The sequence below is a fragment of the Cuculus canorus genome, chromosome 16 (genome assembly GCF_017976375.1).
Source record: "Cuculus canorus isolate bCucCan1 chromosome 16, bCucCan1.pri, whole genome shotgun sequence".
In the NCBI taxonomy this organism is placed as follows: domain Eukaryota; kingdom Metazoa; phylum Chordata; class Aves; order Cuculiformes; family Cuculidae; genus Cuculus; species Cuculus canorus.
The window spans coordinates 8,397,313-8,417,125 of NC_071416.1; the positions used below are offsets into that span (position 1 = coordinate 8,397,313).

At 55.4% G+C, this 19,813-nt stretch overlaps 2 protein-coding genes and 1 long non-coding RNA gene across 7 annotated transcripts; 2 read left to right on the top strand and 1 right to left on the bottom strand.

Moving 5' to 3' along the window:
- Positions 1 to 2,916: 2,916 nt before the first annotated feature.
- Positions 2,917 to 4,849, top strand: PDRG1 (p53 and DNA damage regulated 1). The gene is made up of 5 exons (XM_009562639.2): positions 2,917 to 3,136; positions 3,497 to 3,572; positions 3,690 to 3,764; positions 4,075 to 4,155; positions 4,470 to 4,849. The coding sequence occupies exons 1-5, from the start codon at positions 3,053 to 3,055 to the stop codon at positions 4,550 to 4,552; spliced, it is 399 nt and encodes a 132-aa protein (XP_009560934.1). The 5' UTR covers positions 2,917 to 3,052; the 3' UTR covers positions 4,553 to 4,849.
- A 457-nt stretch (positions 4,850 to 5,306) lies between these two features.
- LOC128853803 (uncharacterized) lies at positions 5,307 to 16,990 on the bottom strand. Of its 4 annotated transcripts, XR_008452579.1 has the most exons (6): positions 16,745 to 16,990; positions 13,740 to 13,840; positions 12,000 to 12,185; positions 9,977 to 10,114; positions 9,827 to 9,886; positions 5,307 to 8,507 (listed from the first exon to the last, which is right to left on the bottom strand). It is a non-coding gene; the product is annotated as an uncharacterized LOC128853803 (long non-coding RNA). The 4 variants fall into 4 exon arrangements; XR_008452577.1 differs by lacking the exons at positions 13,740 to 13,840; positions 16,745 to 16,990 and adding an exon at positions 13,245 to 13,723; XR_008452580.1 differs by lacking the exons at positions 13,740 to 13,840; positions 16,745 to 16,990 and adding an exon at positions 13,127 to 13,186.
- On the top strand, positions 12,677 to 19,779 carry DUSP15 (dual specificity phosphatase 15). Of its 2 annotated transcripts, XM_009562640.2 has the most exons (7): positions 12,677 to 13,113; positions 14,784 to 14,817; positions 17,005 to 17,087; positions 17,528 to 17,577; positions 17,823 to 17,897; positions 18,372 to 18,543; positions 18,731 to 19,778. In XM_009562640.2, exons 1-7 carry the CDS (start codon positions 13,093 to 13,095, stop codon positions 18,941 to 18,943), a joined length of 648 nt encoding a protein of 215 aa, XP_009560935.2. In that variant the 5' UTR covers positions 12,677 to 13,092; the 3' UTR covers positions 18,944 to 19,778. The 2 variants fall into 2 exon arrangements, with proteins under 2 accessions (XP_009560935.2, XP_053937340.1); XM_054081365.1 differs by lacking the exon at positions 14,784 to 14,817 and having other exon boundaries at positions 12,680 to 13,113; positions 18,731 to 19,779.
- The last annotated feature ends 34 nt before the right edge of the window (positions 19,780 to 19,813 follow it).

Below are 19,813 nucleotides of genomic sequence, written 5' to 3' on the forward strand. Positions count from 1 at the left end.
CACTGACACCTGTTTGGGCTCAGTCCCCGGGGACTCTGCCGGGGAGCCTCTGTCCTAGCTGGGCAATGGAGCAGAGACAGTGCTGCCACAACAGTGAGCACTGCACAAAGGAGAGGGGACCTGGAGAGCAGGTACAGATGGACACATCTTCCTTCACAGACCCTGAAACGCCCTCTCTGAAAGCAGAGTTAAACATCTACAGCCTGAACATATGGGGGCTGTGCCTTGAAGCCTGATTTATCTTAAAAACAGGCCCCAGCAGCCACAGGAAAAAAACAAGAGAGGCAAAACCCCTATAAACATCCCTAAAGTCTCCCTGTGCCACTGTCAGTAGGCAGGTGGGGAGGGTTTCTAGCTGCAGACATAAAAGTGCTGCAAGGGAGAAAAAGGAACATAATGAAACCAAACCCTGCTCCTTCCACTACAAAACACACAGCAAAGCAAAGCAGCCCTCGGCAGTGGGCGGGGAGCCAGTCCCTCTGACTGCTCGCTTCCCAGGGGGCACATAAATCTACAACTGGCCCAAACGGACCTCTGGTCCCCGGACTGAGTCCAGCTCCCAAGCAAATGGCCTCAGTGTTGGCTCCAGAAAGAAAAATCCATGATGACTTGCGGCTGGCTCAGAGCTTGGCTGGGGAGAGGCCGGCAGAGCGCAGCATCAGCCGCTGCTCACTGCCCGGCAAATGTTCTCCTGGTGCCCTTGGCTTTGCGATCCCTCCTGCAGCAGCAGACTCAGCTGCCACTTCCCTCACACCAGTGCCGAGCCGGGTTGCCCTTCCTAGGGAGAGTGGACCCTGCCCTCCAAGCAGTCCAACATCCCTGGAAAACCGTGCCTTCATTGTACTGTTGTTGGCGGCCCTAGACAGTCACTGTGCTTCCCTCTGCTGCTGAGGACACAGGAAGCCTGTCCTCAACCCTGTTGCCATCCATCCCCATCTCTACCCTGTTCCCATCCCCATCGCTCCTAAACAGACTTCAGAAGCGCTCCTTCCTGCTCACCCCACTGGGCAGGGTGAGGGCTGCTGGTGGAGGTGGTGGGAAAAGGTTTCCACTGGCCCATCCAGGCCACCCTTCCCAAGCATCACCTCCAGCTCCCAGCTCTGCAGCCACATCCCAGTCTCAGGAGGCCGTGCCTATGCGTGTACAGAACAGATGGATGGGGCTGTCTCTGGGAGGTAAATGTAGCTCCAGCTGCAGTTACGATCCCAGCGATACTTGGAGAATCAGACATTCTTTCCATCTGATCCCATCAAAGCAATAGGGATCAAACACTGCCCTCCTGCCTGGTGGAAAGCAGAAAGCAATCTCTCCGCAGTGGATGCTGTGGTGTAAGGCTGCAGGAGAAAAGCAGACCCCCATCCTGCATCCTGTGTCCCATGTCCCATCCCGTGTCCTGTACCCCACTCTGCAGCTGACCTCAGTGCCCGTGTTGCGCTGGGACTCTGCAGGAGCCAACCCTGAGAGGCTGGCTGAGAAGCAGCAGCCCCCGATCCAGGCTGTGGATCTCCAGCCACCCACCCCCACTGAAAAATGGAGCATTTTCCAGTGCTGGCAGCCAGCCCCAGTCCCGCTGCCTCTTTTGGTTGATGTCAGGAAAAAATCCAACCCGAGTGTGAATCACTCCCGGCCTGGCCAGGAGCATAAGCGCTCACTTCCACCGCTCCCCTGGAAGCTGCCTTATTTTAGCACGTGCTGCCGCAAACAGAGATCTCCCCAGTTAACTGCAACAAATGACTTTATGGGATTAGGGCCAGTAATCTTCCAATCCGGGTAATCTCCCTGAAGGGATTATTTGCCCATGGAAGTGTGGTGAGCATCAGACAGCCACCTTCATCCCTGTCCCCTGCAGCCCCCGTGGGGCTGTCCTCGTCTCCAGCAGTGCTGGGGGTCACCACACACCCTTCTCACCAAGATAAGTCCAACGAAGGTCACGAACCAACAGGTCAAGTCCCCCCTGCTGCTTCCCCGGTGCCTCGCAGATGTCTTTATTGGGATGAGGGGCCCAAAACCAAACCCAGGATTCGAGGTGCAGCCTCACCAGCCCCGAGTGTAGGGGGACAATCCCTGCCCTGCTCCTGCTGGCCACCCCATGGCTAAGCCACGCCAGGATGCTGTTGCCCTTCTTGGCCACCGGGACCACTGCTAGCTCATGCTCAGCCACTGTCGACCAGCGTCCGAGGTCCTTCTCCTCCAGGCAGCTCTCCAGCTACTCTTCCCCAAGCCTGGAACTGCACAGGACCCAGCACTTGTCCTTGTTGATCCCCATCCCATTGGCCTCAGCCATGGATCCATCACTAGGCAGCAGAGACGGGGAGCAGTGGGAAGTGCGGTGCTGGCAGAAGAGGGGGGCAGGACAGAAATAATTCATATGTGCAGAGCTACAGTGGGGCCAGGGGTGAGGAGGTTCTGGTCGCCCAAGCCCCCGCATGGGGCTCATGGTAGCCACTCCTCCATCCCAGCTCGCCCAGTAGCCCAGTGGCTGCAGCACCATGGTCTGGTTACCACATGTCCACATTGGGCCAGCAGTAGCCACCCCTCCGCCCCAGCTTGCCCACAGCGGGGTCACCACAGACCCGTAAGTGCACGCTCTGGTTGCCTGAGCCCCGCATGGGGCTCGTGGTAGCCACCCTGCTTCTCCAGCTAGCCAAGAGGCCGAAGCCCCATGGGCGTGGGGTCCCGTTGCCCGAGCCCCGCATGGAGCCCGCGGTAGCCAACCCCTGCTCCAGCTCGCCCAGCAGCGCAGTGGCCGCAACCCCATGGTATTGGGCCCATGGTAGCCACTCCCCGCTGAAGCTCGCCCAGCAAGGGCAGTGGCCCCACCGGGTGGCAGCCACCCCCTGCTCCAGCTCGCCCATAAGCCCCACGGGCGCGGGATCGCGGGGGGGGGCCGCTCTGACACGTTTACTCCGCCCCTCCCCCGACGGCGGAACCCGCGCGCTCCTGGCTGCGGTTGCGCCCGGCGGGCAGACGCGGCGGACCCGGAGCCGCGGGGAACCCGGGGCGGGGCGAGCCCAGACCGGAAGCGGAGCGGCCGGGACGGCGGAGCTCCGCCATGGCGCGGGACCCGGCTTTCGTGCTGCGCTACCTGGCCGAGGTGGAAGAGCTGGCCGAGGACGTGCTGGCGGCGCGGCAGCAGGTACGGCCTGGCCCCGGTGGGTCCCTCCTCCCCTCCCCGTAGCCCCCAGCTCCGAAGGGACCCTCCTCCCCGCGCCGTGCCCCTCTCGCCTCCCCTCAGCCCTCTCCCCGCAGCCCCCAGCCCCGGTAGGAACCCCCTCCCCGTAGCCCCCAGCCTCGGTGAAGATCCCTCTTCCCTTCCCTGCCCCGCCCCGTCCCTCCCCCGCAGTCCCCCTCCCCAGTGAGACTGCCCCTCCCGACTGCGCCCAACCGTGATGCGACCCCCTTTTCCCCACCCTGCAGCCCTCAGCCCCAGCGCGCCCCCATCTCCCCGCCACCCCACCCACAGCCCCCAGTCTTGTCTGCTTCTGTCTCGCTGCAGATCGTGGACCTGGACGTGAAGCGGAACCGGAATCGCGAGGCCCTGCAGGCGCTGCAGAAGGATCCGGAGCCTGACGGTGAGGCCAGGTCCTGGCTGCTGCAGCTGCCCTGAGCCACAGGGCCTGGGGACAGTGGTGTCCAGGCAGACGAGCACCCCTGACAACACCTGTTTCTTTTCCTCTTCTGTCCCCCAGCCAAGGCCATGGTCTGCTTTGGGGACATGTTCATCGAGCTCCCAAAAGCACAGACCCGGGAGATGCTGCGGAAGGGTAAGGCAGGCAGCCCAGGGCCTCTCTGTGCACATCGGCTTGGCCATAACTGGCTCGTGGAAAAATAAAGAGGGTTCTGTTCAGCGAAGTGCCCCAAACCTCCTATGGGCGAGCGTGGGTGGATTCTGGCTGTCACATGGCTCTCCCTAGGGCACAAAGAAGCCTGGAGCTTGACCTGTGGTCAGCCAAGGGCAGGGTGGGACCATGAGCAGCTGGGGAAGAGCCCGTTCCTGTTCCGAGTGTCCCATGGGAGGCTCTGCCTGCAGCCCAGAGACTGCAGTGCTCATCACTCCTGTCCTGCTTGTCTCAGACCAGGAATGTCTGGATGAGGAGATAAATAACCTCCGGAAAGAGCTGCGTGTGAAGGTCAACCGCCTCTTTGAAGCTCAAGGTAAATGCTCCTACTCTGGAACCTTCCTAGTATCTGAGAGAAGACGTCATGTGTTGAGAGGAGGGTCCAGAAACTCATGCGCTCTGTGTGTTCCTGCAGCCGCTTTCCCACTGGCTTTGTTCCAGCAGTACTGCACGGCTCCTGGTGTGGAGCTGCCACCTACCAGCACCCTAACTGGGGTCCTGCATCCCACTGGGGTGACCCCGCAGCCACTCCGAGGGCTGTCTCTGCCTGTTCTGCAACCCCTCAGTTTTACCAGGGACTGTTTCACTTATTCTGTAGCAGAATTCTCATTTTTCTGTGTGTTCTCTTAGGGAAACCAGAGCTGAAGGGATTTAACCTGAACCCCATGACTGCTGAGGAAATGAAGCTGATCAATCGCATCCTGGAGGGCTGAGGTGGCCATGCCATTGCCGTGGTGCCTTCTTGGATTGTCACCCCTGGAGCTCACGCTGCAATAGCTGCAGCCTTCGGGGCTTGCAGGAGGACATTGGTGTGCCCAGAGCCTGCCCCAGGTGAGGGCACTGGAGAAGCGTTTGGCTCCTCAGCTATGACGCTGCAGTTTCTTTTGGTCACGAACCCTTTCCTGCTTCTTGGTGCAGCCTGGCTGGCGGAGCTGCGTGGAGGCACAGGCTGGGGCACAGTGAGCACCCATGGCTGGGTTGGAAATGGGCTTATTAAAATCAAGAGCAGCGAGGAATTCCTCATTCGTCTGTCTGTGTTCCTTGTTGGGGTTTTTATGCGAGTGCTTCTGGAGTTTGGCTTTGAGCTGGTTCACTGTCACATCAGGAACAGGAGTAGGAGGAGCTGGGAATCCACAGCACGCCTGAAGCACAGAGAGGAGCTGTGTGTGCCTGTGGTGAGAAAACAAAGCAAAGCTCTGCGGCTGAAGCATGTCAGGAATCTCATCAGGATGTGGAGGAAGGGGCAGTAGGAGGCAGAACCCTTTTGGTCTCATTGGGAAAACATGTTCTACTGTTGAGTTGAAAGGCCAGAAAACCCAGAAATGAGGTTTCAAAACTAGATAAAATCTGTGCATATTTAAAATTATCAGCCTGAAAAGGGCTGAGAGGACCAGTCACTGAGCTGGTCTCATAGTAAAAGGACAATCGATTCAACCTGTAACAGTTTCTTCAAAGGTTTTAACGTTTATTGTCTCCTGCACTGCCCTCTGTAGTCTGAACTTGCCACCCCAGCACAACTCAGTTAAGCCCATAAGATGATTTGAAAGAAATTAATCATAATTAGTACTGGGCTACGGTGAGTTTGATTTCTTTCTGTGTACAAGGAAGGGTCTGGTCCTGCCAAGCCCATTTGGTCACAATTCACCCGCTCAGTGTGGAGCTGCGCCTGACCCTCCCCATGCCGTACCCTGCACAGCCATGAAAACCTAAACATGGCACCACTAGTTTCCTGGCTCCTGGAGCATCTTCCAGCCTGCCAGGTGAGAGGTGCTTCTTCCACTGCCTTCTCCAGTCCTGCATACTCTTTTGATTATGCAGAGTTCCAAAAACACCCTCTTCCAGACTTCTTACAACTGGGGGAGGGTTAAATCTAAAAGCCAACTATGTCGTGTGATCCGAGTTTTAAAGTTCTGTAGGTAACACCATGTACCCATAACATACAACTGGAGGCAGTGAGACTGTCCTCTTGGGTTTAAGTTCCAGATACACTGATTACAAATAATGTGGACTTCTTACCTGAACTGCCTTGCCCGCAGCCTGTTCAGAACACCCCATCTCCCCCGGAAGCAAGCGGCAGCACGGTGCCAAGTCCCCGTGTTGGACAACCCGAAGGAAGAACTACTCGGCAGCTGCTCCCAACACACCGTGGTGAGGTTCATTTTGCAGCGTCATGGCAACAGGGTTTCTGCTCTGATGCGTTTCCATAGGAGTAGCAGTAGGAGGATCAGGTGCCCGTCTCCCCTTAAAAGTTTTGTTTTGCTGAGTAGAACGTGCTTACACCCTTTATTTTCTTACATGGTACTGAACCAAGCCAGGCAAGCACTGACGGGCAGCCGAGAAGCCAGCATCACTCATGTCCTGTGTCAGCCATTAAGCTCAAGTTCAATATTTCCTATTGCAGCTTCCAGACTCGGAAAAGTCCTTTCAGTACTGAAAGGTGCTCCAGGAAAGCTGAGGAGGGACTCTTGATCAGAGGGGGCAAGAAGAGGACGAGGGGAATGGTTCTCAGCTGAAAGAGGGGAGATTGAGATGAGATCTTGGGGAGAAATGTTTTGCTGTGAGGGTGGGAAGGCCCTGGCCCAGGTTGCCCAGAGCAGTGGTGGCTGCCTCATCCCTGGAGGTGTTCAAGGACAGGTTGGATGGGGCTTGAAGCAACCAGATCCAGTGGGAGGTGTCCCTGCCCATGGCAGAGGGTGAAACTGGATGGGCTTTGAGGTCCCATCCAGCCCAAATCATTCTGCACTTCCATGAAGTACCTGAGCAATGACAATTATCTGCTCTCAGGAATAAGCTCCCGGACAATCCGAGACAAAGCTGAACAGCTGAAAGCAGTGAACATCTTTCTACTATTAATATCTGAGGGTAGCACAGTTGTAAAGTCAATCACAAAGTGCTGCGAGATGAGCTGCCTGGAACAGAGCGCTCCAGAAGCGGTGAGTGTGGGAGGCACAATGCAGAAAGAGAGCTCTTGTGCACGTCTGACACAGACTCCTTTCCCTTCGCAGCCCCACGCTGCTTTGTTTTCCCACTTTGAAGCGGCAGCACACTTGCTTGTTTTACTCTGTGTCTGGTAATTCATCATTTAATTGCTGGAAAGGTTAGGGTATTGCAATCAGTTGCCAATACAGACATGTAACCAGACCATCATTCCAAATAGCTTAGTAAAAACCCTTAGAAGGCAATAAACATCCTGGCCCGCCTGCTCTCCCTGTCTGCAATATGAACTGTGTCTTTCAGTTTACAAGGCTTCTTGGCTGCTGGCAGTGAGGGAAGGTGAGGCATCCCACTCCAGAAGCCAGCTGAGAGGAGATGCGACAGTAAATTAGGGAGAAACGGGCAGTTTTGCCAATGGTTCAGCTAAGAGAAACGCTTGTCTACAAAAATCATTACCCTGCTAGCAGGCAGGAGTAAGGGTGAAGCAAGAGGAAATCCAACCCCAAATCTCTTTCCCATGTGCTGAGCCAAAGAACATTCTGAGCTTATTGCAAAGTTTCTATTCCTGTTCTTGATGGCACTAAAGAAAAAAAAAAACCTCTAGCTTCCAGAAAGACATGCAAGTGAAAACCCAAATCTGGCTGAAGCAGTAAATGCTGATGAGGATTCACAGAAGGAGCATTAACCCTTTTTTTAGTGGTGGAGTGTACATGTCTCCTGGGAATGGTTTCCTAGCGTAACACAGTGTTTGCGTAGCTCTTCTATGAGAGCCCAGCAGCGATATCTGAGCTCTGTGATGACACCAAGGGCTTCCACTCCGATTCATTTGTTTTCTGACCAACTGAAGTTACTCCAGTGCTTTACATGCCTAACTGATAATCAGGTTTAGGCTGTGGATTGGGCAAATGAAGCTATCCAAGACCACAGCTGAGCTGCACCAATTTGCTGATTTGAAATAAAGCTCTCCTTGGTTGCACCACGTGGAATATGGGGCTGATGCAGAGAGGACACGGGGCTGTAACAAGCAGAGCAGCCACAGTGTCTTGTTAGAGGTGAGAGGTTAAAAAAAAAAACAGACCAGACATTTGGTAGGAGAGCACCGTCAACACAAATAACACCTAAGGGACATTTCCTTACCTATCATGCTGCATGCACTTCACGTGATTAAGGTTAAAAGAACAATAATCCTCTCTGCTTGTCATTTCTGAAGAGCTATCTGCTCTTTCTGGTTTCCTCAACTCCTGTAATGACAAGGCAGTTGCACTCCTGGTTTCCCACTTGTTGCAATATTCGAGTTCCATATGGAGCAGATATTATTCTGAGCATTTCAGCTGAACTTTGATCACACCTACTTGTCACTTGGCCATAGAGAAAAGCCATATTTAAACCAAAAAACACCTAGAATCAAATCTAGACAGGCTGGGAGAATTGGGGTTTTTCAGCCTGGAGAAGAAGAGGCTTCAGAGAAACCTTAGAGCAGCTTCCAGTATGGAAAGAAGGGGCTCCAGGGAAACTGGGGAGGGGCTCTTGATCAGACCGTGCGGGGAGAGGATGAGGAGAACGGTTTGAAGCTGAAAGAGGGGAGACGGAGGTGAAGTCTTAGGAAGAAATGCTTTCCCATGAGGGTGGGCAGAGCCCCCAGGGCAAGCAGCGGGGCACAGGCTGTAGGAATCACCTCCCGGGATTGTCATCAGGCACAAGGATTTTGCACTGCCACGTTTGTGAGATGAGCATCTGGAATGAGACAGAGATTAGGATCAAAGACAAACAGACATTGAACAAGCAAATAAGGAATTCTCTCTCTAAACAGTCCTCTTCCGCCCCATTGCCAATGAATTATCTTCTGTGTTTGCAACCCCAGGCTGCAGCCACCGGAGCTCAGAGCCAACACGGCACGGTCATATCTTACTAAAAATTGCAAGGAAAAGTTAAAAATCAGAAAGTAGTTGAATGGTGTCTGGAAAATGAAAGAGCAACTGGCCTGAGCAGGTACTGTTCCTCAAGGCTGGTATGAAGCTGTTTGTCTCAGTGCGCTGCCACCCAAGGCAGCTTGGTGTGCCCTCCTTCCAGAAAGGCTTTTGATCATTCAGAGCAAATACGAACTCTGCTGAACTTTCATGGAGAGAAGTGATGGATTTTCCTGTCTCTTAAGCCATCAAACCAAGGTGGGATCCCTTTTATAAAGATGTGTTAATCAAATGAAAGCTATCAAACTCAATCCAGTAGCAAAGGAAATGAAGCAGTTCTCTCCTATGAATCACCCTCTCCCTATGTTCACTGAAGCTGAGGAAGAAGAAAGGCTGCCAGCATTCAACTCAGACTGACATTTCAGCTTCAGTCCTGGCTGATTTGTCAAACTGACGTTCCCAGTGGTCTGGTGACACCAGTTTTCCAATGAAAAAAGAAAGGAGAGAGATAGGGTGACAGCAGGAGCAGCAGGGCAGGTGAATCCTACAGGTGTTTACAGGAGTCAGAAGTGACAGGGTTCATGTGACACATCGAATAGCAAGAGTAGAACAGCACATTCTTTTGGTTACCCTTCTTTATGGCACACACAGAAAGGCTACAGCAATCCAGAGTAAATTGTGGTTCAGAAAAGCAAGCAAATCCATCTCTGTATGACCAGGCCTTCAGTGGGGTGTAATGGGAGAAGAGGAAAGGAGCAACTGGGAGAAGAGGAAAGCAGCAGCTGAGTGCAAACTCTACGATAACAAACTTTCAAATCAAACTTTCAGACCCTGAAGCGCTGAGAAATGTGTGCTACAACCCAGTCGCTGATGTTGTGGTGTGCTGTTAGACCTGCCTCATATCCAGTGTTTATATAAAACACATGCACAGAGCAGAACTCCTCGGATCCCAGATGAAGTATCTGACGGATGGGGAAAAGCCATGCTTAGAAGCTTCGTTGTCTTCCTGGGCAATGGTGGGAATGGCATTGCACGAGCCAGGCCCAGGAGGACAGAACAAGTCACCAAAAGGAGAGGATGGAACAAGAGCAAAGAACCAGACTGCCTGTCAAGTATTCCCCAAGGAGAAGATGGAGTCATTCTTACCTTCTTCAGTCACCGATATCCTTCAGTTTTCAGAACAGGAAAACTTCTTCACCTTGTGACCTGCCAATACACAGATGGGAGAGCAGAGTTACTGGCTCTAACGCGTTTCCTCCTCCTTCCCAGAATTTCAGAGTGGAAGAACTGCTTCACCTGACTCAGAATCCATTTGTCTGCCAGCACAGTTCTTTACCATAACGTGGGCACAGGATCCAACAACAGCTCCTCGTGTAAAGAGCTCAGATTTGTAGGTGTGAGGAGGATTCCTGGAGGAAGGGCAGAGCAGGCAGCCTGTGGGGAAGTTCCGTGGTACCAAATAAACAAACTCTGTCACATGCTTGCAGCAGTATAAGTAACGCAACATATGTTGTCGGGAATTTTGTTAAGTCACAGTTTAAATTTGTTTATGCTACATAAAAAATTAATCACAGAATCATGCAATCATTAAGGTTGGAAAAGACCTCTCAGCTCATCTAGTCCAACCATCAGTCCAGCCCCACCGTGCCTGCTAAACCATGTCCTAAGGTGCCACGGCTACATATTTTTTTAACCCCTCCAGGGATGGGGACTCTCCCACTGCCCTGGGCAGCCTCTGGGCAGGGCTTCAACACTCTGTCAGGAAAGAAATTTTTCCTAATATCTAATCTAAACCTCTCCTGGTGCAACTTGAGGCCGTTTCCTCTTATCCTATCCCTTGTCACTTGGCAGCAGAGCTCAGCACCCACCTCACCACACCCTCCTCTCCAGGAGCTGCAAAGAGAGATGAGGTCTCCCCTCAGCCTCCTCTTCTCCAGGCAAAACAAACAGAAAAGCCATGAGAGATGTCTAAAGGACTGTGGCCCCAACAGCAGGGCAATCCTGAGGGCAGCCAAGTTCTCTCCTTGTACGAGTGTACAATGTACGAGTGGGTGATGAGTGCCCCAGATGAGCCACCCAGATGAAGGAGTAACACTGAGTTCATTTCTAATTGTCTGCGAGTTTTAAGGTCAGCCCCACACTGTTCCATTTCAGTTGCTGGTAAAATCTCAGTGATCAGAGGCTTTTCATACATCCCTGTTGACTGTGTTCTGGTTATCTACCCCATTAATTGAAGCTCTGGGCAAAAAAACAAAAATCAGCTTAATATAAGGGGGTTTTGTTGTCAATTAACATTCTACTTGTAGAGTTAGATAATCGCTAACTGCTCTCCTGATGGCAGTAATTCACACTTTCGTTTGCATAATTGCTTCCCATTCCCTTCTCCAGCTGCCCTTTACCGCGGAGCCTGACCCACAGGGCAAGGCGAATCCTCCCGTCCCAGCACCAGTGCAGAGCTCGTTTGCAGAGCCCACAGATGGTCTATTTTTAATTACTGTGATGTCATTTTTGCTCATGATGTCAAACGGCTTGAGCCATCCAGCAGAAGCAAACGTTTCTCAGCACCATGGATTGTCAGAATTCCTAAAGGAAACATGGTTTTCCCTTGGTCCCCAGAGGCTGAGGTGGGAGGGGCTGCCTTCGGAACAGCTCTAGGTTTGGAGGGGACAAACATACGGTTCTGAGCATGAGGTTGCCCTTTGGGTCTCTGACTGCAGAGCAGAGAGGAGCTAATGTCAACCAAATCCACCCCAGCTTATGCTCCAGGCTGCTCGTGGAGCCTCCCACCATCTCTTCCCATCCTCAGGATGGAATCTGCTCAGCACATTGGCTGGAATTCCTTGATTGATGCCTAACGCAGTGGGATTTCCCTATATCCAAACCGGGGTGTTTTCATCACCCCAGCTTTAGGGGCCACCCAGAAGCGTGGCCAGACAGCAGCCCTGCACTTACACGTTGCTCACCTGCAGCCGAATGGAAAGGTTTCAGAGTCTGAATTTGGCCGTAACCCCACTGCAAGAACCCTTGGGAGCACAGTCTGTTCCTCCACACAAGGACTCTGCACTTTATACCTTCACCGTTGAGTCAACTTTGGCTCTACAAATGACCGGAGCTGCCTTTTGGCTGCTGAAAGGAACGGTTGCACAACTGTTTTGGTAGGACACGTTGGCCAGGGCCTCAGCCAGGCTCCCTGCCCCTCCCAGCCACCTTGCCATGCCCAGTTAATCCCCTGGATTTCCTGCTCGATTTTGTCTCCCTCTGCAGAACGAAGGCATCCATTCATCCCTGTCCCACTTTCTTCAGGAGAGCACATACTCACTGGTCTCAGAATCCAAGCGATGCCAGGATTCTTGTGAGCTTCTCCACAAACAAACAGGACTCTGGAGGCTTTTGAAGGCCTTTGGCTTAAAGGCACATTTTTTGTTGTCTTAGGCTTCCTGGCTTCTCTTTCTAACTGCTTCCCAAACCTCTCCAGGTTCTTCCCCAAGCAGTTCTTCTGACTCAGCTGGGTAGGAAGAGAAATAGAAGGTTCAGCCCAACCAATGCTCCCATGAGGGTAGTAGTGGTGGGGTGGTGGACCGAGGCTGGGGCAGGAGCTGGGAATGTGGCTGGAGTTGGGGATGGGGCAGGGACCATCCCTGTCCTCACAAAATGGTGCCACTGAGCAACAGGATGTGACCATGGGATGCCAAACAGCCTCCCCCCCCAATCCCCCTTGCCTTGGTCACCTCAGCCCCACTCTGGAGGCTCCCACCTCCTGCACCCCAACTCCCCCCCACCCCTTCTCATCCCATCATGTGCCCTCAGGACCCCTGCCCTGTGTCCTCCTACGCTGCACCCTCAGTGCCCCCAGGTCCCCCAGCCCGTATCCCCCGATTCTGCCCCCACTCAAGTGTCCCAGCTCTGTACCCCCTCTCCAAGTGCCCCAGGGCAGGGCTGGCATGGGCAGGGGTGGCCAGGACACGGGCATGGCCAGCATGGCGCGGGCAGGAGTGGCCATGCTGCTGCGGATGCAAAGCCTTTCCTTGCTGGAGCGGGACAAAGGTTTTGTTCTTCTCCCAACACTGCAGCCTTGTGCGGCCGCGGCGACAGGCAGCAGCCGCGCGGCTCCCACGCCACGGCGCAGAGGGGGAGTTTCTCCTCCTTTGTCTGCTCCCAGCAAGAGCAGCCGGGAAAGGGCCTCGCCAGGAGCCACGGAGGACGGCGGCCACCGTCCCCGCTGCCCCGGCACAGCTGCCACCAGCTCAGCCTCGCCACGTTGGGAACAAACCTACCCGCTACGGGCACCAATCCCGGGGGAGCCAAGCTCTTCATGACAGAAACCCGACCGGAGAGCGTCCGGAGCGGGGACGGCAGCTGCGCTTGGCGGCATTGGGGACAAGGAGACCCACGCCCCATCCCTGCTACTGGCCATGGGAAACGGCATGAGCCAGGTAATGGGGAGACCTGGGGCAGCTGGTCCTACTGCTGGAGGTGGGAGATGTTTGCCCGGAAGCTTGCTCTGCGGTGTTTGACTTGTCGACACCGAGTCAGCACAGGGCTTGCCGTCCCGCGGCTTGTTTACCTGCTGGCTGAGCCAAACTGGAGGAGCAGGCAGGGACGCTGTGCCAGCCTGCAGCCTGGGTCTCGTCCTGACAGCCACTTGGGGGGTGTGGAGGATGGGGGGCAACAGCCAGACCCCCCCAAGCAAGGGGGGAGCCCTTCCCAATGCCTTTAAACCCAAAGCAGCAGCTCCTGAGCATGCTCTGGGAGCTCTGCGTGACTCCGAGCCCAGTAGTTGCGCAGCCCGTGCTCAGTGGGGCTGTGCTGTGCATGGGGCTCGCACCACTGGGTGCAGGGGATGGGCGCTATTTTATCGTTGTTTCAGCTTCCCCTTTCGACGGGGGAACAGAGGCACCTCCTTCCTGCCCGGATCTCCATCTCCTATGCTCTAAACACCCTCCCCAGTCCCATAAACGCTCTCTTCCCGGGGAGGTGCTCAGTGCTGCGGACGGGGCTGTGCTGCCCTGTTCTTCCTGGTGCGGAGTGGGTCAGGAGGGTGCTGGGGACGGGGACGCACCGTTAGTTGTGGCTTGGTGTCCTGCCCTTGGGAGCTGCCCTTCCTCACTGATGCTCTCGTCCAAGCTCCTCTCAGTGCCGCGGTTGCAAGTTCAAGGTGCCCTGTCAAAAGAAAATGGATCTAAAAGCTTAAGAATCATAACACCACCAGCACCCCCTTTAAGGTGTTTGGCCAAGAGAAACGTTCCCAAATGTGGGCAGTGAGATGAGCGTGTACCCAGCGATGCTGAGATAGCACCTCTGCCTCCCCAGGTCCCAAACATCGTGGCACAGGGAATGGGCTGGAAGTGGGGTGCGCAGCCTGGGAGCCTCACTGCTCTGGCTGCAGGAGAGAGGCACTAGAAAATAGCTCTGGGTAAGAAAGGGTGCAAGGTATCCTGCTTCTGCATCCGCACTGCAATTAACAGAGGCATTGTCAAGTAATTATCTTTTCATCATGAAAAGTGGAATTTCACAAGGAAAAATCAGATGAAGACACGGTGTCCAGGGGGATCTGTTCCTGCACTGCTAGAAACAGGCTCCGTGCACGAAGAGCGAGGGGAGCAGAGCTTGAGGCTGGAGGGGAGTATCACCACCTTCCCTCCTCTGCTTCCCTATACCCTTTGCTTCCCTGTCCCACAGACAGCAGGGCTTCCGCAGGGCACGGCTGCAGTCCAAGGCTGCGTGGAGGCATGCACAGCTTGCTGAGCTCAGATAAAATGCCCCGACAAGGAACTTATTGATAAGAAGTAAGAGGAGCAATAAAAAAAAAAGCCATGGGTGACTCCCAGTGCCCGTGGGGTACAGCGCCAGGCGGTTGTGCTGGTTGAGGTGCCAGGGCTGCATCCGGCCACGGTGCTGGGGGGGTCAGAGCAGCACAGCCCCAGGAGTGCCCGTGGCCAACTGCACCTGCACCACGCTATCCCCTGGGCTGGTGATGGGCACGTTTACAGCACAGCTTTGGCCTTGCCAGCCGAGGCTGATGCTGCCCATGGGGGTCCTGGTGTGGTGGGTACCATGGCACGAGGTTGTAACTCACACTGCCACTTCTCCTTGTCCCCCGCAGATCCTCCCCGGCCTCTACCTTGGCAACTTCATCGGTAAGCAGAGCCCTGCCGCTGCAGAGATATCCTCCAGACGGGGAGTTGGACTTGTCCCAGCCCATGGTTTGGTGCCACAAGGGAGCTCCCTGCCTGCGTGCCCTCGCGGTGCCGGCTGCCCTCGGGTGGGCTGTGTCAGGGGCCAGCAACGGCCACTTGGCTTCTTAAGGGCTTGTCCGGCCACCGTGGGAGGGCTCAGGGCTCTCCTGATGCATGAGCACATAATCTCACTGGTGAACGAGAGCCACTTTCCAGCCCATCCTGCTCCACATCATCCTGGTTTGCTTGAGCTCAGTTCAGGACCTCCACCGGCTGGCAGAGCCCTTTACCCTGCCACCCCAGGGAGAGGACTGCGGGCAGCTCAGCCCAGAGCAGTAACACAGGCAGAGACAGCAAAGAGTGGGGCTGACCCAGGCTGCACCCTCCTGGGCCAAGCTTTCCTAGGGTGAGGCAGTGAATGGGCAGGCTGGGAGCACGCAGGGCCAGCTGGGATTTGCTTCCAAACCCCATAGAGTCCTGCAAGAGCCCACAGCCCTATGCTCAAGATGTCATGAACCCTGTGCGAGGAGCAGAGGAGCTGGTGGTGCTGCACCAGTGCAAGGGAGCAGGACTGGAGTGGCTCAGGATGGCTGTAGGAGGAGCAGGAGGGTGGTGCCCACCCTCAGGAGGGAATTTCTCTCAGAGGCAAGGTCACCCTTTCTCACACTAGTTCAATATTTTAAAGGGTTTTCACAGTCAGGGGCAACTCATGACCTAGTACTGGTACCTGCCCTGAAAAAACAGCGCCTATCAGAGCCTCCTGCCTCCCTAGCTGCTCTTTTGGCAGCTTGATTCCTGCTATAAGTGCTGAGAAGGTTTAAAAACGCTGTTGTGACCTGCTAAGAAAATGTCCTTGGAGCAGGAGCAGCAGCAGCAGCCCCAGACGGGGCAGCCTAACCAGGACAGCCCCACAAGGGCACCTTGGGGTGGGCTGGGTGCTGTCTGGGAGCAGTGGGCTCCCAGGTTCATCACGAGGGTTCCTGCAGGTAACAGCTGATATGGGCTCTTGGCCTGATGCCACCCGAGCCTCGCTCTGCTGAGAGATCCAAGCCTGCTGAATCAACCTCTGACAGCTCACAGAGACTTTTTCTCAAGCTGCTGTAAGCCTTAACACTGGTGTCACTGATGGCCCTGGCTTCACCTGCCTGAGATGGTCAGGAAGGTGGTGGGTGCTGTGCGAGACCCCACGAGGGTCCCCACCGCCCTCCTTGCATGCACACAGCACGGCTCACCCACAAAGCTTCCCTCCGTGGCTCACTCCTTTTAAAATTCTTATCATGCCTCTAGCACATCGCAGTCTGGATTTCCGAGCCAAGGTTTTACACCACGTGAAAGTTTAAAAACCCAAAGCAACAAGATGGGAAAATGAGAGCCCTCCTCTCGGGTAGCTCATGCAGCATCCGCTGGTCACGGCAGGAAACTGCTCAGGCAGCAAGATGAGTATGCTCCCCTCCCAGCATAGTGACCACTGAGCTGGACCTGTGACCAAGATCCCATCCAGGGATGCTGAATCATTAGTGAGAAGGCGGCCACTGCCCCAGACAGCTGAAGAGGCCCCATTTCCAAGCACGCCACTGCAGGGAGAATACACGCAAAGCACTGCAAATCACAGTTCAGGTGCTTTCTGCAGATCCCTCAGGTGCTAAAGGGAAGCTCAGGCTGAGCCAAACTCAGGGTCGATATGAATTGCTGCAGCTCCACTTGTGTAGCTCACAAGCCAGAGCAGATCCCTCAGGCTGCAGCAAGTCCCATGGCTGAGTGTGTGTTTGAGGAGGGGAGGTGCAGGCAGAGAGCACGTCCCCTCCCCAGGTTGGGGACAAGCACCGGCAGGCTTGAAGCCGCCTGCTTGCAGAGAATGGAGATTTTCCATGCAGATGTGAGTTCTCACCCCAGCACGAGCAGCAAGGTCAAATGCCTTTGGAGGGAGGAGGTCTCTGGTTTGGTATCACAGAGTTTGCATTCCAGATTTCCAGGGTGTGTTTGTGTATTCGCCTGTGCCTGCGCCACTGCTGGTGGGGGCTGTGATGCAACTGATCCTCTGGAGCAAGGGTTTACATGCTGGGCTGCTTGCAGGAGCACAGCAGATGTGCTGCTGGGAAGAGAAGGGTTAGAAACAAATACATGTTAATATCTAGTCCTGCCCTTTAGATGCCAAAGACCTGGAGCAGCTTAGCCGGAACAAGATCACCCACATCGTTTCGATCCACGAATCTCCCCAGCCCTTGTTACAGGTAGGGTCCCACATCCAACACCCTTGTGTCAATGTCTGCGGCTCCTTCCATGCTGCAGCATCACCCTTCCCCCTCTGAGCACCCCGCAGCATGCGCACCTCTCCCTTCTTCCCAGGCAGTAGTCCCAGAGGAGCTGGGCAGCAGCCCCAGTATGGGAAACTGGATCTCTTGTGCTTATAACCTGGCCTTGAACACAAATGGGAAACAATTTCCAGCTTTCCAGCTTCATCTTGTTTCCCATCCTCTCCCACGAGCCGCCTGTCCCACACTGCCAAGGGACAGAGCAGCCCTGTCCCCACGGGGAGCTGCTGTGCTCTAGGGGTGAAACCCTGCTGGCAGCGCTGGGACACGAAGCAAAGGCACTGCCGGATCAGCTACAAGCATGCACAGCACCCTGACCTCAGCACCCGAGTTTTTCCTCTTCCTTTTGTGTCTTCCAGGACATTACCTACCTCCGCATCCCCCTGCCCGATACCCCTGAGGCCAACATGTGAGTACGCAGGGTTGGCTCAGGGCACATGGGAGGGCACATGGGAACCCCCACCTGATTGGGGTGGGGGTTCACAGCATCCCAAACCCTTGATGTGCTGCCTCCAGCTTTGCTGTGCCGGCAAAGCACGGGGCAGTTTGTATTAGTGCTGCATTCTCGAACATGCAGGGCTATCCTGCCTGCAGCCCAAAAATCCTGTTCCTCCTCTGAGGTCCTTATTCTGCCTGGTCTATTTTTCCTCCTAGCAAGAGACACTTCAAGGAATGCATCAGCTTTATCCATCAGTGTCGCCTGCACGGAGGGAACTGCCTCGTCCACTGGTAACACTTCTGTCCCGTTGCCCAGTGCCGTTCCCCCTCCCATCACAAGAGAGACCAAAGAAGAGACCTGGCCCCCAGCACCCCCTCCTGCTTTGGCTGCAGAGCCCTGCGTAGAGCCAGCCTGTGCCACAGGGCTCCGTGCCTAGGGATCCACCCTTGGCTGTGGCTTGTGCCTCAAACCCAGCGGGATCTGAGGAGCCCAGGAGATGGGGCAGCTTTGCAGTGCAGCTGAGCGAGCAGGAAGAGCAGGGTTTGGGGCAGGCGGCCAGGCAGCGGCTGCTGCTCTCGCTTCCCCGGGGAGGAGCGGGTATTTATAGGCACCGGTGGAGAGGACCTTGTAAGGGCTCAGGCCTCCCAGAGAGCAAGCTCTCGGAGAAGAGGAACCAAAATAGCTGAAGCATGGGTGGAGGAAGGGCTGAGCACGGGGCCAGGGTGCACTGCCAGCAGCAGCCTTTCTGCCCTTTCCCTTGCCAGCCTCGCCGGCATCTCCCGCAGCACCACTGTGGTCGTCGCCTACATCATGGCTGTCACGGAACTGAGCTTCCAGGAGGTGCTGGATGCTGTCCGAACCATCCGGCCCGTCGCCAACCCCAACCCTGGCTTCAGGCAGCAGCTGGCTGAGTTCGGTGGCGGCGCAGCCCGCAAGGTGGGCACAAGGAGGGAATCGGCCTCTGCCACCCATACTCTGCTCCACAGCTGAGCCTGCTCACGCATCTCAGATTGAGGATGAGTTCCTGTGGGGGATGAGGTCACTTCCCTGCTCCCCTTGCTGCCAGGCTTGGACCTGCCCTTGGAAACAGTCACCCTAAGTTTGCTTCTCCCTCCTTCTCCAGGTCCGCAGGCACCTGAAACAGAGGTATGGGGCATCCCCTTTCAACGATGAGGAAGAAATCAAGTCCCTGCTGCCGTCGAGGAGAGGAGGGCCATCCAGAAGGGAGGGACCTCTGCAAGGACTGGTCCCAGGAGCCAGAGACATCAGGGGCACGACTCCCTTCCTGCTGCGGGTGAAGAGGACGTTCTCCTGCATCCCAGCTTGCCTGAAGTGACCCCAGCCATGGGAGAGCAACAAGAATCACCCAACAGCTTGGGAGAGATGAAGGAGCCGGAGCATTGCGGGCTGGGGGAGTGCTGTGCAGGGGAGCCTTGCCAACCCCAACTCCTTCTTCTCTTCTGGGATGGGAGCGTGCCAACCTCCGTCCTGGCTTTCAGCTGTCGGGGAGGGACTCGTGTGCACTGCTGGGCTCTGCCACTCTCAGTGGGCTCAGCCTCTTCATGTCCAGCGTATTGGGGACACCTGGTGAAAGAGCAGCTGATGGCCATTGGATCACTGTGGGCTCCTGCTCGGGGCAGAGCGACAGAGAGGGTTTCTCCTGCTGCAGGGCCAGCACCCAGGTGATACCAGCAGCAGCTTTAGCCCTTGGGTGCCCGCTGCATGGGCCTCAGGATGCACAGGGTGTGGGAGAGCTGACATTGCCCTCAGTGTGTTTTTCCCACCAGCAGCACAAGCTCCCAGAGCCGAGTGGCTGCAGAGCAGGGACACGCAGGTGCATTGACAGACAATGTCACTGCACTGGCTTCCAGGCAAAGGTCCAGCTCCAGCCCGGCCAAGCACACGCCCTGAGCAAGCACTGCAGCTTTAGGAGTCCATCGCACCCCATTCCCACCCCTCCTAGGGCACAATCTTTACAAGGTGGGAACCAAGCATTTAACCTGGCCAGACCTCACTAAAGCAGAGCCTTAAGCCATTTTGCTTAAAGACTTTCTATGCCCCCCCAGTAATAAACACTTTTTCTCTGCAGTCTGCCTGGGGTGCAGCCTGACTCCCCTGTGATGGCTGGGTCAGGAGGGGATGCTGAAGAGGAAGGTCCTGGCACAGGGCAGGGCTGGAGGCTGCTCCAGGGGGGAGCGGGGAAGGA

What these genes read in the sequence shown, in the direction of transcription:
- PDRG1 (XM_009562639.2), top strand. Translation starts at nt 3,053, where the DNA reads ATGGCGCGGGACCCGGCTTTCGTGCTGCGCTACCTGGCCGAGGTGGAA. An exon ending in TGCTGGCGGCGCGGCAGCAG is followed by an intron (nt 3,137 to 3,496) that starts GTACGGCCTGGC and finishes GTCTCGCTGCAG; the next exon opens with ATCGTGGACCTGGACGTGAA. An exon ending in CCGGGAGATGCTGCGGAAGG is followed by an intron (nt 3,765 to 4,074) that starts GTAAGGCAGGCA and finishes TGCTTGTCTCAG; the next exon opens with ACCAGGAATGTCTGGATGAG.
- DUSP15 (XM_054081365.1), top strand. Translation starts at nt 12,993, where the DNA reads ATGACAGAAACCCGACCGGAGAGCGTCCGGAGCGGGGACGGCAGCTGC. An exon ending in TGGGAAACGGCATGAGCCAG is followed by an intron (nt 13,114 to 17,004) that starts GTAATGGGGAGA and finishes CCTGCCCTTTAG; the next exon opens with ATGCCAAAGACCTGGAGCAG. An exon ending in GGGAACTGCCTCGTCCACTG is followed by an intron (nt 17,898 to 18,371) that starts GTAACACTTCTG and finishes TTCCCTTGCCAG; the next exon opens with CCTCGCCGGCATCTCCCGCA.